The following is a 17,032-nucleotide window of genomic DNA, read 5'->3' as shown; positions in this document are numbered from 1 at the left end:
TAAAATTTACAAAAAAATGCCTTTAAAAATGTTTTTAAAAGTACCTTACAATGCAAACTAAATGAAACATATGAAAATGCCTTTTCAAAGGGAGATCTTGAGCATGGTATCATCTATTTAATGATAATGGGTCCCTCTTGCTCATTCCCTTCAAACATCTTATCCTTTCCTTTTCAGTGCATTTTCTAGTAATTTTGGATGGCTTCTAATTGCTAAGCCTATTAAATACCCATCGCTTTCACGTATTATGTGACAGCTCTTTTGTTTCTTAGAGGCTTTTCCACAGAGCAACAGATTATCGATATTTTCATTCTTTTCCACTTGTATTTTTCATTTTTTTGTTAAACAGTGCTATTTTTAATTTACATGGTAAAGGACAGTCTCATGCAAAACACTGCTTTTCTATTAAAAAAAAACAACAAAACTTTGAAGTCCAACAGACTGAAGGTAGGGTCCTATCCCCACTCCTGCGTGACTGGGGGTGAACACTGCGTTTCCCTAAGCCTGTTTCTTCATGTAAAAAGCAACACGGGTACAATCTCAATACTTTCTCACCAAGGCTGGTCTGATTGTTTATTATTGGAATGATGCCCATTTTGCACTCTAAATAATAATTTATCACCACAAATTATTTTGAAGGTTTGTCACTGGGCAAAAGTAAACCAGATTTTAGCTATAATATACATTTGACTACAGATACATATTTTCATTCATTCATATACATGTATGTGTGTGATATAATAGAAAATGTATTTTTCATTCTTTTCCACATAGAGAGTCATACTCCATTTTATCATGAGGTATGAAAGGAATAAACAAAAATTCTGATTAAATAATCCTATAAAACTGTGGTGAAATAAATCAAAGATCTCAATAAATGGAGAGATATTCCATGCTCATGGATAGGAAGACAATAATGTCAAGATGTAAATTCTTCCCAAATTAATCTATAGAGTCAGTGCAATCCCAGTTAAAATCCCAGCCAGTTATTTTGTAGATATCAACACATCGATTCTAAAGTTTACATGGGGAGACAAAGCACCCAGAATAGCAAACACAATGTTGAAGTACAAGAAAAAATTTGGAGGACTGACCCTACTTGACTTCCAGCTGTGCAATAAAACTACAGTAATTAAGACAGGGATGGTACCGGCAGAAGGATAGACAAATAGATCAACAGAATGAAATAGACCCACATAAATGTAGTCAAATGATATCTGACAAAAGGAACAAAGACAATTCAATGGAGAAACAATATTCTTTTCAGCAAAACATCTTAAAACAACTATATAGACATCCATATACAAAAAAATTCTAGACACTTACTTTATACCTTTCATAAAAATTAACCCAAAATGGATCCCAGCACAGATCTAAATGTAAAATGCAAAAGTAATCCTGAAAACTTCTGAAAGCTTTCCCCTATACCCAGACCTTGGGCAATTTGTCATACTGAATAAATAATCAATAACATACATATATTTTTAAAATAAACACAAAAATTATAGGTATGTGTAAGAAGAACCAGTTTGCACCTGCTTAGAAAGATGTATCTTCCACTACTTGCAACTCAGTAAGTTACTTGTTAGGTACACACAAAAATATGGCCTAAGATCTTGACCATATTTATTTATTCTCGGCTCCTATTATACAGGCCAGCATTCTCACTCACATTTTAAGAATATGGATAAAGACATGAAATAAGCGTGTTTTACATAAGAAATTGTTCCCATGGGGCATCAAACTTTAAAGAACTCTCCTTTCTACAACTAGACTCCAAATAATATTCCTGAAGGATTGCTAGTCTCTAGAAGCGGTAGACAAGATCTCCAACTCACTTCCCTACCCATCCCCATAAAAAAACAAAAAACAAAAAAACACAGAAAATATGAGTGCTGAACCCTCAGCAGGGGTGGGTAAGTAGACAGGAAGTCTAGACCACAAAAGCCAGGGGCAGCTGGGAGGAGGAAGGACCAGCATTGCTTTGTAGACAGTAGGTGCCCTGCAGATACCGAGGCTGAGAACCTCAGCAGTATGTAGATCCACAGGACAGCAAGTGGGGACAAAGGGAGCCAGAAGAAACCTCAACTGGGGCACATTCCAGCTATCTTGGAAAGAGGAGCTAACTATTCTTAGGTAAAAGCTTTCCCACTTAGAACCACAGTATTCCAAGCAATTAAAATCAGTCATCATCTTAAAACAAAAATTGCCAAAAATGAGCAGTCACTAAGAACGAGGGTCCACGAAAATAAGTGGTTTAGACTCTCAAGGACTGCAGACATTGAAAGTGACAGCCAGAGAATACAGAATAGCCGTATTTGACACATTTAAAGAAATAAAGGATGCACTTTCAAGGCTGATCATACAACAGAAATTAATCAGGTACAAACACACAGAGAATGGAACCTGTAAATCTCATCAATATAATCATGTAAATAAATAAAAGCTCAACCATTGAAACAGAAAAAATAAATACGGAAACAAAAAACAGAAAAAAACAATAGTTAAAAAGAAAATCAGTGAACTAGAAGATAAACCAAAGAGTTTATGTACAATGCAACAAAAGAATATAAATATTCCTTTATAATATGTAAGAAATAAAAATTATTAAAAAGCCTAAGACACAGAGAATAGAATAAAATGAATTAGAATGTATTAACATGTCTGATTGGAGTTCCCAAATTACAAAATGAAGAGACTTGAGGACATAAAATATCTAAAGAGAGATTGGTTGAGGATGTCCAATACTAATGAAAAACCATGAATCTACAACTCCAGCCAGTTAGGCAAAAAGAAATACAAACATATATATAAGATGGTAAAAATGCAAAATATTAGAGATAAAGAAAAAATCCTAAGAGTGCACAAAGAGAAAGGAAGGACCACCCACAAAGAAAACAGTTTGCAAGAGAGCAGAAATTTCAACAGTGCAAGACAGTGAAGACAGATTATTGAGCAAAAAATAACAGTCAACCTTATATCACCAAGAAAACATGTGTTTTTTTATAATAAGAGCAAAAATGCAAACATTTACAAAAAATCATTTTTTAAACAGGGATTTACCATTGAGAAACCTGCTCTAAAAGAACTTCTAAGAAATTATATAATCCTAAAAAGACCGTATGATATGGAAGAAGGAGGTGAACAAATATGGTAAATACATTGGCACAACCAAACACGCAACTGTCTATCTGAAACAATGAGAGTCCAATTTCTAGGCTTAAAAAGACAGAAGTGAACGATGCATTAAGCAAAAAATAAAAACTTTAAGCGTAAAGATAAGATGATAAAATGTTCAATTCCAAGGCAATGATAATAATTTTAAACATCTATGAACTCATAAAATAGCCTCAAAATGTATAAAGCAAAAATGTATAGACCTAGGTAGAGAAGTAAATTAATCTACCAAGAGCAGATTTCATGATCTCTAACCAGCTATTGATAGGTCAAGCAAACAAAAGTAAAAACAAAATTTAAAAGATGCAAATATCTGAATATAATAATTAATAAGCTTGACCTATTGGCAAATAAAGAATTCCACATCCAACCTTAGAGAGAACATTAATCTTCTCGTGTGCACATGGAATATTTATAAAAATCATATACTAGGCAACTTGCAAAAAGTGTCAAAGAAGAGGTATCACAGAGACCCATGTTCTATGATCACAGTTTTAAATTAGAAGTTTATAACAAAAACATAATTAAAAATTAATCACCTATTGGTAACACAAAAAGCACAACTCTAAACTGAAACAAAAAGTGAACAGAAGAGGAATCTGTGTCAGATTTGGGAGGTGGAAATGGAGCAAGTCCTCACCTCAAGTCTTCAAAGTCAGATAGGATTATGGGCAGTCACAGAGGTCCAGGCAAGGCTTCAGCTCATCCTCACTGCCCCCGCCTCATACCCTGCTCCTCTGCCCAACTTCTAACCACTGGTGAACAGTGGTCCAGCAGACACGTGGCTGCGGAAGCACAGAGGTAGTAGAAACACAGAAGTAACGGATTCCCAGAAACCTCTCCACTGAGTCTGTCCATCTTGGCTGCCTATGGGGTGACTAGCCACATTTGGCTTCACAGATTCCCTGAAAGTGCCCATTTCTCTACCCAAACCAGTGCTTGAGGAAGAATTCTTCATGATTCTGCAGATAATTACTCTCATTTTGAGAAACAGTTGCTGGCTTATTACCAACCCCAGAAGGGACTGAACACTAACCATGCACCATCACCAAGTCTCCACGCAATCCAATCTGCTCATGTTTATGGGACTGTTTTGTGACCCACCAGGCATGAAGCTGGATGGGCACAGTAGCATCCCATCAGCAAATGGAGGTGGGCTGCATGAGCGAGGGCTCAGGTAGACTCTGAAGGCACAAGTAAGTTGCATGAGCAAATGTCACAGGTACTCACAGGCACTGGTCCTGCCACACCGCCTACCTTGTCTCTCTCAATCTGCATCTATGTCCTCATGCAGAGTTCCCTATGACCTGCTGCCTGAGGCAATAAAAATCCAGGTCTGAATGATGTCTGGTTCTGCAGAATATATTGGGGCCACCTAAAAGAAGACAATCGAAGCACTATAACTCTGAGCCCCTTAAATGCGTCATCCTCTGGAGGTCCAGCCAGCCATCCATGGCAGGTCAATTACAACTGATGGAAGGCGCAGAGATTTGTTTTCACTTGAATTGAACCTCCTTTGGATATGGGTTTGCTTTCCTGTCCGTAACGCTTCCACCCAAACCACCATACATGGACTTTCCCCATGTGCTCTCCACTCACAAGGTATTTCACAGAGCATGGCTTCTGACAGAAGCATTCATTTTACAGCAAATGACGCATGACGATGAGCTTATGTTCTTGGAATTCACTGATCTAACCCTGTTCCTCATCACCCTAAAGCAGCTTCCTTCTCGGAAGGAGAGAATGAGCTTCTAAAGACTCAGTGAGGGGTGCCAGCCTATGGGCAACACCGGGTCAGCTGGGAGATACCCCCTAGGACAAAAAAGATGCGTGGAAACAGCCAGCAATGCAAGGCACTGACTGCTGCCACCGCCAGGACCCACGCAGGTCTGGGAATCAAGGGGTGGAGAGAGGAGTGGCTACCCACTCCTGTAAACTAGCATTCCCAGTCCTGTAAATGTACGCTGTTCCAGTTTTGAGGGCTTAGATGCCAAAGGAGGACAGCCTCCACCAGGGGACTCAATAATGTTCCCATTAAACTGGATACAGAGATTGCTCTCTGGCTACTCTGGGCGGCTAATGTCACCGAACCAATGGGTAGAAAAGAGCTTTTAGTACGGTTGGGGTGACTGATGGACACTATCAAGAAAAATTGGGTTGTTCACACACGATGCAGGCAGGGAAGGGGAGAGAATGACAAAACGCTGATTGTAGGGTGTCTCTTTGGCTCCCATATCCCGGGATAAAAGTTCACGGAAACAACAAATACGGTCTATTTGCAAAGTACCAGGTGAAGCAACTGTTTATGTCACCCCACCTGCCAAGGAAATATGACCAGATAAGATACTTGCACCAGGCACAAGGAATACGGAACGGGCAGTAGGGGGACGTTAGAATACCAGCTCTGTCCCTGTGATCAGCTACAGAACTGAGAATGGCAGGAGCTACATCTCTTCCTTGGGCTCGTATGAATGTATTTCTTTGTGTGTGTATGTGCATATTAAGTAATTATCTTTCTTTTTTCCCTCTGATATAATATGAGATATATGAAGAGTATATGAATAGCTTTTAAGTTTTTTTTTGTTTTTTTTTTTTTTTTATTTGCGAGAGAGAGAATGAGAGAGAGCGAGTACATGAGAGGGGGGAGGGTCAGAGGAAGAAGCAGACCCCCTGCCGAGCAGGGAGCCCGATGCGGGACTCGATCCCGGGACTCCAGGATCATGACCTGAGCCGAAGGCAGTCGCTTAACCAACTGAGCCACCCAGGCGCCCTATGAATAGCTTTTAAACTCAAGTATGGAAGATAAAGGATTTTTAAAGTACACTGTTCCTTAGACAGATGAGAAATGAACATCACTAAAGTGGATAAAATGGCCCTTCACATCCTCTTTTAGGGAGATGGTTGGCGTATTTTCAGTTGTATGAAGAAGAGCTGCATTATATTAGGTAGAAGCATGATTGTGTATCTTCTTTATCTAGAAGTAAAACAGAGTTAACAGTAGTATACATGATACCCAGTAAACAAGCAGTAGACTATGCTGGATTATTCTGTAGTCAAAGTGATTAAAGCTACTTTCCAGAATCCCCTTCCCTGAATGTTCCCAGGAAATCCCTTCAACTGGAAGGGAAAAGAGGACCAGAGGACTCAAACAGGCTCCAGGCAGGCACCTGCTGAGAGAGAGTGAAGGGGGGAGAGGGAGAGAGAGAAATGGGGTGAGAAGGCAGAGGAACACAGCAAATCTAGCAAGTATGTCTTGAAAAGAATGACGATGACCACTGACAGACACCTGGATGGAGATGCCTGAAATTAAACAGATAAGAAGTTGAATACAACTTGAGAGATGTGTGTTTCCAAAAGAAATACCAGCCTGCGCTATGGCTGTTCTAGATTTCAAGGGAATTCTGGTTTCTCTGTCTCTTGACAGGCAATGGGCAGAGACAACTGTTGAGTCCCCAAGTGGGGAAGGTTCCCCAACAATCAGCCCAGATGGGTTCAAGACCGTGATCAACAAGGGGAGCTTCAGAGGTCGCAGAAAACAGCAGACAAGTGGACAATTTCCAGGGCAAGGGTCTGGGTCTAACGAAGAATCAGTTCTCAGCCCTGGGGTCAGGGGCCCTGGACGTGCCTGTCTGGAGACAGCATTGCTTGTGTTGTCCTTACTCGGAGGACTGACAAGGACAAAGGACGGTTCTTGGAAAGGTTAAAACAGAACAGACATCTGATGAGATTAAGAAAGGTAAAAAAGAAAGCAATAATGTTATAAATAAAAACTAAAGACAAAATATATGTAAATGAGAACAGTATTATCAATGCAAACCATTAAATTTGACAATTTGGATGAAAAGCAAAAATTCCTAGAACTATCTTATTGAAACTGACTCAAGAAATAAAGTTAGAAATACTGAACAATCCTTTTAGTATCAACCCTACTGAAATGGAAGTTTTTAAATCTCCTTACAAAGAAAGCAACAAGCCCAGGTGTTCTCCAGGCCAATTCTATCAACTCTTCCCGACGTACCAAAAACTCTTAAACTCTTAAAGAAAACTGAAAAAGAAGACATGCTTCCTGATTTATTTTATAAGTCTAGCAAAACTTTAAAAAAAAAAAAGATAGTTCAAAGGAATATTCCAAACTCACTTAACAAAAAAATGTTATTTGCAAAACCCTTAATCAAAATGCTAGCACATCACATCCAACATTTTATAAGAGATGTCATGAAAATGCAGTTTGCCTTGAACATAAAAATTGTTAAATATTAGAAAATCTATAATTATCACTCATTACATTGAAAGATTAAAAAACAACTTAAAGAGCATATATGATCACTTCAATTTAGTAAAATTCAGCACCCAATCACATTTAAACTTTTTGTGTAAAGTGTAACAAAAGGAAATCTCAAAGGTTATCTACAAAACCATTATTATCCTAAATAAACTATGAAAGTTTAGGAAAATTAGGAAAAAGGCAAGGGCACCCACAATCACCAATTCTGTCGATATAATATTAGAGTTCCTAGCCAGTGCAATAATATAAGAAATAGAAACATAAGGCCTTTGTACTAGGAAAGAGAAAATAAAACTCTCATTATTTCAGGTGATATGATTATCTACATAGGAAACCTGAATCTGTATTTCACTTATTGGTTAAAGAAAGGATAAGATAGCAAGTTATAGAATAACATATATAAACTTTACACTTCACTAAAGCACACAGATGAATAGGGAGATGCTCTGTTGTTCATGGATAGAAAAATTAGGTTATCATAAAATATCAATTCTAATCAATGGATCAATAGATTCAATATGACACCAACAAAATCCTAGTTGAGTTTTTCACATGGAGGTTGACATAAGATAACTAAAGTTTATAGAGAAGAAAAAAAGGTCAAGAGTAACCAAGAAACATTTAAAGGAGCTGAATGTTATTTGCCTTGCTTAATCTAAATACTGATTATAAAGCTTCAGTAATTATAGAGCTTGTGTGTGTGTGTGTGTGTACATGCAGGACTCAGGTATAAAAACAAATAAAACAAAACAAACTTAACCAATGCAACAGAACAGAGAACACATAACAAATCACTCATATACGGAATTTTGACATATGACAGATGTGGGGAAAGAAATAGTTAAAGTGATTAATATTCATTCACCTTAAGGAGAAAAATGCCAATGATCCCCATCACTACCTCACACCATATACATACAGTAATATATATCTGTATCTATATACACATACAGTAACATATATATCTTTCTATATATATACACATGTATGTATATGATAAAATGAACAAAAAGAAAAGCGACAGAAAAAGTGCAGTATGAAGGTTACTTCTGAAGGCAGGCAAGGGAAGAGGATAGGAGCGACATACAGACTAAAATATGTTACTGGACATATTCCAGTTTGGACTGGGTTCAGGGGTGTTTATTTTAATATAATAAATAAGCCAGATAGAGACTGATGAAAATTTTGCTTAAAAATCAAAGAATCAAATTAGTGAAATGAAAAATCCCATTCTGTGTACCTAAAGTCCAATTCTGAAGAACGTGGCTCTTACATGTGTGACTTAACTGCAAGCCGATGACAGGACAGGATTAGACATTTGATCCACCATATGTCTGAGATTCTTACCTCTTTCATTTGTATTCACCTGATTCCTTTATTCTCTGAATGTTTAACATCGTTACTGATCCTAGTAGTGAACTAGTCTACAATGTTGTTTCCTTTATAATGTCTGCAAATCACTAGTAGCTTGAAATCTTACTTTGCCCTTTATTTTTTATATAGCTTTAAAAAATAGTAATACAGACATTTAAAACACACACACAATAATTCGGTCTTGGGGGTGGGAACGTAGAAATAAGAGCCAGAGCCTTTGAGCTCTGGCTTGTAGCTGTAATGTCCTAACATCATCACATCTGAGGGGCAGTAAAGGACATTAGTGGAATGGATAGAAGCTCTAATTTCAAGACCTTGCAGTCAAGGCCCCGTTCCAAAAGTACCGACCCACAATCTTCTCCACCAGGAACCTCCTGTAAGTGGTGACCAGAGAGACTTGATTTATTCATAGGATTCTCTCTGACAATAACCATCTTGAGAAATCTCAGGAATTTCAGTGTTCCAAAAACAAGCGATTGTACTTTATGTCTGTATGTTTCAAATACAATAAATTATTCATCCAATGTATTTTAATTGTGTTAATAATTGACAATTCCCATTTCTAGCACCAAGTTTCTTAAAAGTGATTTGGTTCGATTCTAAGATACAAAGGGCCCTATGTATCCCTAAGAGCCTCGACCCAGGTCCATATTCTTATTATATCTTGGCACCTTTGTTCTAGAAACCTGAGCAAAGTCAGAAAACTAGTTGGCAGTGACTCACAATGATGAGTTCCCATTACTGCTTCCGTCACTCTCTCACCTGAGTATGGCTTCTGGGGTCAGAATCGTGAGCCCAGGGAAAAGTAAGGAACAAAAAAAAATTATTTACAACATGGCCAGCAACGGCTGGACTCATGAAGTTTTCTTTAGAACTTCTCCTTTTTCCCTTCCCTGTGATTTTTTTTTTTTTTTTAATTGTATCCTTATACAAAGAGGGCAGAGAAGCAACATTGGGCACGCCTCAATTTGGTCAAAGTAGGAAACACCTGAGCTAGCCCAACAATCCTTTTCTCTCCTCTTAAATGCACCTGGTGGTTGCAAACCAGAATTTTCTAGGGGGTGTGTCAATTTTCTGGTTTAAAACCAAGAAATCACATCGTAAATATCTAATTACTCTTGGTAATTTTATATACCATTATCGAAAGCTAACAAAATTGAGAAATATGGAGGGCGATATGTCAATGTGGCATGAATTTTAGTGCTAGAGAATAAAAAAACTTATGTCAAAATGTGACAATTAATCTATGCTTTTCCATCTGTGTTTAGTAACTCGAAGTTTATGCACAACATTTATCAGATAAACAGAAACACATCCCCTGCTCTTTCATACCCAGATTTAAAAGTCTTAGTACTCATGTGGTTTTCAGCCAGAAATACATCTATAGGAGACCCTGACAAGGAAAACCCTCTGTGGTACAAAGATACTAGTAACAGTGACCTACGTTTGTTTTGGGTGCAATATGCACCAGGCACTGCGCTAAATGTTCATATGATCAAACCTTCTTAACGCCCCACGGAGCTCCCCGAGCCTGGTTGGGCTACTTGTGCTATTTCACAGAAAAAGCATCTGAGCCTATGGCAGATAAATGAATTTGCCAGAACACACGCTAAGTGCCAAAGCAAACCCCGATCCAGGTCTATCAGCAAAGTTCTGCACTGTGAACTGGTAGGCTACGCAATGGAAACACCAGCCACAAAGGAAACCAGACCTATACCATAAATTTTACATTCGCTCACGAGGCGCCTCCGCTAGGGCTAGTGTCCTGCTAAGTATGGGGAACTCTCGGCTTCTGCCCAGAAAGAACCAACCATTAGTTGAGGAGACAAGGCAAGCTCACAAAACTATCCTGGACCTCAGACAGTGAAGCAGTGGCGAAATGATATAGAGCTCAAGCGCTTTGCAGGCATCAGGGGCAGAAACCCACACGGATGGGAACATGCAGCGAAGGACAGACTGTTGAAGCTCAAGACAGAGAAGCTGAATAAGCAGTTTAGAGAGGAAGAGGCTTCCAGGGGAGGGCAGCCACTCAGGGGCACTGCGGAGCTGGAGGGGGCCAGATGCGGGTGCTCTCAGCCCCTGGGGTCCAGGCTTATAGGTCATCCTAGGGAGGGGAGTAGGAGTTGAAGGATGACATCAGTGCATCAGAGATGAGCCACTTTCTGCTGGAGTGCCACCGGGGGGGGGGGGCACCAATCCCAGAGCTGGTCCCAGGAGGCACTCAGTAAATAGCAGTGAAGGAGAATGAGTGAAGTCAATGAACGGTGCCCAATGTCAGTATCACGTCATAGAAAGGACTAGTGGAGAAGCAGATTAGTCACAGACACCCAGTGTAGACTCCACCACTAGCCATTACTGATCAAACATATCAAAGTGATTAATATCGCCAACAAACACCTTTACCAGAGTGATAACATAGCGGTGCTAATAGTATTATTACCTCTTAAATAGAATGATTTAAAAGTATCGGTAAGAATCTGGAAATTTCACACATCAATCAATCGGAATGATTTTACATGCCACAGTATTTATGCCCATGACTTCTCAGACAACAAAAGCACAGCCACAGATGTATCTTTTGCTTAATGGGAAAGACACTGGGAATATTCAGCTAATGAAAATAAATGACGCCCACCTCACTGAGCTCATCGTCAGGATGCATCTCCACCAAGATTTGTTTAAACATTAAAAGAGAAAAGCAGTGAAGTATAACTCCATCACACAGAATGACGGTTGAGGACATTCACATCAGGCTGAAATCTCAACAGGGAAACTGCTACTGTGCCAGGACTGGAGCTAGGAATTCTAGATCTGCATCGGTCTCCAAGAAAGCTCCCAAGGAAAAGCCAAGCACCCTGCATCCAGCCCCAGCAATGCACCTGGGAGACCCTGAAGAAATGAGCTCACCTCTCTGGGTCTCAGTGTCCTCATCTAGAATGAGTTCCGTCTCAGCTTTAACACTGTGTGACATATTCCTTCATAGCAACAATAAAAATGCAACAACAAAAGACACAGTAGCTCCTGGGGGTATGTTCCGTGCCAGGCATAACTCTAACTGCTTCACACGGACTAATCTGGACCATGGCCTAAGAAGGCAGGTACCATTCTATTTTACAAACAAGGAAACTGAGGCACAGAGAGTTCAACAATTTGCCGAAGATCACAGAGATGGAAAGGGACAAAGCCAAAGGATCAATGGAGAGAGACGCTCTTAACCATTACCCTCTCTGCCTTTTTTAAAGGGAGAAGAGTAGGTACTGTGCAGATATTTCATTATGCATTTTAATATCCCAAGGATGCTTCCAAAGCCTTGTTAACCCTCTAAATGGCAACCACCTTTTCTTGCAGAAAATTACAGTTTTTTCTTTCTCTTTTGTTTATACCACAGTTAAATTTTAACTAAAATGACTTGTGAATTACTGGTTGCAATTACAAACACCTGCCATGTATGCACAGAAATCTACAGGAAGGTGTATTTTTAGCTACCTCTACTCCAATTCCTATTAACATGCACTACTTCCCATGTACCCCCAGAATTATGAGACTAGAGAAGTATGCACAGAATTTCCCGCATCTTGGAGGAGATGCCAGACATATTTAGCTGCCTTCTCCAGCCTTCACCCGCCAAGAAAAGGGTGAAGGATTGAGTTTCTCCCTATTGATATCTTTCTACCCACTGGGGTCACTGAAATATTGTCTGGAATAATAAAGCCAATTTCCCTGTAAAATGACTGGGTTTGGAAGGATTAAAATTCTTTTTCCATGTATAGCTAAAAGAAACACTGATATATCTGCCCCTAGAAAAAAATACCCAATGCTGGAAAACTGATTTGGAATGACAAGCACTTATGGTTATTGTTTGAAAGACTCCCTCACCAAATCATGTAAAAGCAAGAAAGGAGATCATATTCTTAGTCAAAATCATGCATGTTACATATTTAATCAAAGTACATATGCTTATATGGATTTCAATATCAAACTCAAACAAAAAATCTATTTTATTGCAATATCTGACTATTTAAAATTTATGGGAGCGGGCGCCTGGGTGGCTCAGTCGGTTGAGCGACTGCCTTCGGCTCAGGTCATGATCCCAGGGTCCTGGGATCAAGTCCCACATCGGGCTCCCTGCTCTGTGGGGAGCCTGCTTCTCCCTCTCCCACTCCCCCTGCTTGTGTTCCCTCTCTCGTTGTGTCTCTCTCTGTCAAATAAATAAATAAAATCTTTAAAAATAAATAAATAAATAAATAAATAAAATAAAATTTATGGGAGCAAAAGTTTTCCATTCCGATTGAAATATTAACTATTTCTAATCATAAATTTTAGCTAAAACAAATCTGGATGGAGCCGGCTGGTATTTTGACAAAGTGAAAAATTTATGTCAACTTTCCTAACAATGGTAGGCCAATTTTGAGAAAAGCATGCTGATTTGGGACATAATAAATGAGACAGGATTTAATGCTAATAGACGGTTTCCATGTACTTAGTAATGAGAACCAGTCCTGAAAAGTGAAGTGACCTCATAAGACTCAGAACTTAAAGTCTGGTCTCATTAGTTCCAAGTTTTCTGATGCCAGGTATCAAGTTTTTTTTGCCAATCATGCCCTGTACTATCATTAAAATGTCCATGAAAAGCAAGAGAAAATATTTTTCATATTATTAATCAAAATGTTAAAATTTGGGGTGCCTGGGTGGCTCAGTCATTAAGCGTCTACCTTCGGCTCAGGTCATGATCCCAGAGTCCTGGGATCGAGCCCCGCATCAGGCTCCCTGCTTGGCGGGGAGCCTGCTTCTCCCTCTCCCACTCCCCCTGCTTCTAATCCCTCTATCGCTGTCTCTCTCCCTCTCTCTGTCAAATAAATAAATAAAATCTTAAAAAAAAAAAAAAAAGTTAAAATTCAAGACATCCTATCAGGTGTCCTATTTATTTCATGTCCAGATAATTCCTAACAAATATGGAGTTAAAGCTATTGAATAGCTTAAAAAAACAAAAACAAAAAAAACCCTACTTAATAGCTTTTTATGTAGAAAATAATTAAGTGAGATGAAGTTTCAATTCAGAATTTATTTTGACAGTATAATAAAAATACTTCAAGAACTACTTTAACTTCAAGATCAACTGCTACAGATTCATGGACTGATCCTAAGTAGAAATAAGGGAAATCAGTTTGTGAATAATGTCAATTAGGGAGACTCTAAGTCAAGACAAAACTTACTGCTTTCTTTTTGAACAGCTATATCAAATCACTTCATACAAAGGCAATTACATACAGCAAAACATCACTATGTACTTGGACGATGCCGAGATCATTTTGTGATCCAAATGTTCTAGGAGAGATGGATGGGCGTTAAGATTGCCAGACTTTTTCTACTACAAGAACTGATAGAAATCTAATAGAAACCAAAATCAGGCAGATTCATGGGAAAGAAGAAATCTGTCCAAGATTTCAGGCAGCAAAAATAGATCTGCCGAGCTCCTGAATTACATCAGAGCCCAGCTATTCTTATAAAGCGCTCGAAGGTGGAACCCTGGCCCAGCCCCAAGCGACTATTTCCATCTTCCCAAGGTAGCTGAGCCCTGGTCAGTCTGAGACATGAACTCACCCCACTTCGTGTGAACACAGCTCTACCTGAACACCATCCCACCTTTCAATGCTCCATCTTTGACTGTGTGAACAGAGAGAATTTTTTGGAAAGTGGAACTGCTATTTATGATATTACTAAAAGCAAAAGAGAAACAAGCTGTCCAGAGCTCAGAATTGTCCCAGTCCTTCCCAAAGTCCAGTATCCAAAGATAATTATGCCCATTGTTTCCAGGGGTTTCCCACCTCCCACTTGGCCCTGCAGCCCCAGTCCCCACCTGAAGGGAGCCTCTCTACCAGCCCCAGTCATACTCCCTGATTCTAGAACATTTCTGCATAGCTCCTCACCTCAAAAGATTCACATAGCAGTCAGTCTGTGGACCAGGTATAGCAAAGAATAGTCCATTCTGTTGCCTCCGGACATCATCCTGGGCTACAGCCATGTCATGGTAAATTGTGCTTAAAACAATTTGGCTGAATGCCAGGAAAGTGTGGCAAGGTTGATTTCTCAAGGAAAAGTAAAGATGCCTGGATAAACTTTTAAAAGGATACCACTCAGCATTTGCACCACGTGAAATGGAACATAAAGGAATTGTATAAAGGAAGACAAATCCAAAGCTCGAAACAACTCAGAGAAGGGTGCTCTTAGCTGGACTACACGGAATCTTAGATCTCTTCAAGAACATCGACATCAATACGGTTTAAGAAATCAGAGATCTATACCATAGAAAAAAAGTAGTGTGTGTTGGAGATGTGAACTTCGCCCTTGTCTTTAAATATATTAATGGTGCTATAAATAGGCCATCACCTGCTCCTCCTTTTCCATTTGGAAGAGAACAAGCCAGAAGGGTTTGAATTACAGATTCAACAGAATCACAAGCAGCAATGTCCTGGCAGAACAGATTTCCAGGGGAACTGACATGTTTTCTCCCCTGCAAGTACAGAAATGAAAAGGAGGCGCTTTTTAGAGACCCAGCTTCCAGCCTTAAAAGTGGTGAAGAGAGATCAAGATGGCATTCCAGGGAGCATTCGAGGCTGATTACAAGGGTGTGAGGACTGCCTTGAACTCACACCCAGAATACAGAATCAAAAGGTGCTCAGGACTTTGTGTTACTCTGTTAAGAACCAGTTCTCGATCTGTGGCATCATTATCTCCCACATTCTACTTTTTATTCTCACCGAATTCCACCGGAAGACAGCACTTCTTTAGTAGTGTTGGGGGGGGGGGGAGAACTTTACTTTTTAAAGAACCCTATGATGATAACAAGTTTTCCCATGCATAATAATTGAGTACCATCTGGCTCAGGATATCAGAAACAAACTGCCAAACACGAAGGACAGCTATTTTTCACCCTTGGTGAAATATAACCAAACAACCATTTCTTAGCTTGGTGGACACGAATATAGGTGCATGCTTATAGTCTGAGCTAAAAAATATATCATTCAGTAGAGACATCCCCAGATCAACCGCTGACCAAAAATATCTCCCTGGATAATCGATGCCTGGCACAGTCTGCACATACATAATCATCAGAGGCAGTGCAAAAGTTTGAGCCACACAACCAGAATGATCGGTAACAGGAAGTTTACCGCCATCTACAGATTTTTCCCTCACTGCTCAAGGGAGCGAGCCAAGGATTCCTGCTTGAAAAATATAAATTGGCAAAACTGGCATCAGCTGTTGAGTTGCATTATGCTCCCAGTGATGAAAGCCACTTTAATAACCTGCACAAAACAGTAAACACGATTAACTACCTCTCTAGAAACAGGAAACCGGGCGTCCATCAGCGCTTGCTACTTAACAGGCTCAGAGCATGAGGACTCACAACAGGTCAACACCCCGTCTCTGTCTATGGCGCTAAACACACACAGAGTGCAAGGCAAAATGTACAACCATATCCCTCTTTTCATTCCCCTCGCCATTAGCCACTTTCCCGAGGCAGGCTTTGGAGCGTTAAGGAGCAATCCAAACCAAAGCGCCTGTTCCGGGCCATACGGTGGCCTTGAGAAGCAGCCCGCCGGCCGCTCCTGGGGCAGATGTTGCGGGCAGCGGCGCGGGGAGGAAGGCGCAGCGGGCTCGGCCAGCGGATGCGCAGAGCCGCGCAAGGCACGCGCCCTGCCCGTCCACCTGGGGGACACCCCGGCAACTTTATTTTGGGCAGAACCTTCCGGGGAAACTTTTCTCTCGCCCGCAGCCCTTGCGAGCCGGGCCGGCCGCGGGCGGGCAGGAGAGGCCGGGAGCTGCGGGCCGAGGGGCCGCCCGGCGGGACGCGGCTCGCCAGGCTGGGTCCCTGTCGTCTCGGGACCGGGACGGCACGGGGCAGATCCCGCGGGGAGGCCACTCACCAGCCGGAGCGCGAAGAAGACGGCGAGCAGGGCGAGGCAGGCGCCCATGACGATGAGCAGCAGGAAGACGATGAGCGGGTGCTGCTGGCTCATGCGGTAGTAGGACTCGTAGAGCCAGTCCCGGGACCGCTGCCGCCCGTCGCCGCCGCCCGCCGCCGCCGCCGCCGCGGCGCGGTCCCGCAGGTAGCGGCGGCGCCGCATCGCCTCCCGCCACATCGGGCCGGCCGGCGGGGCTGCGCCGCCCGCGTCCCACCCCCGCGCCGCCGTCGCC

At 40.9% G+C, this 17,032-nt stretch overlaps 1 protein-coding gene across 1 annotated transcript in view; it reads right to left on the bottom strand.

Moving 5' to 3' along the window:
• Positions 1 to 16,977, bottom strand: part of ADCY2 (adenylate cyclase 2) — a 388,609-nt gene extending 371,632 nt beyond the window's left edge. The window contains exon 1 of the mRNA XM_034998852.1: positions 16,762 to 16,977. Coding sequence (XP_034854743.1) covers positions 16,762 to 16,977 — 216 coding nt within the window. The remainder of the gene's footprint in view (positions 1 to 16,761) is intronic.
• Positions 16,978 to 17,032: the final 55 nt, after the last annotated feature.

Source organism: Mirounga leonina, unplaced genomic scaffold (genome assembly GCF_011800145.1).
Source record: "Mirounga leonina isolate KUSES-001 unplaced genomic scaffold, KU_Mleo_1.0 Mir_95, whole genome shotgun sequence".
Classification (NCBI taxonomy): Eukaryota; Metazoa; Chordata; class Mammalia; order Carnivora; family Phocidae; genus Mirounga; species Mirounga leonina.
The sequence above is the reverse complement of the archived record's forward strand: the minus strand, read 5'-3'. Positions and strand labels throughout refer to the sequence as shown.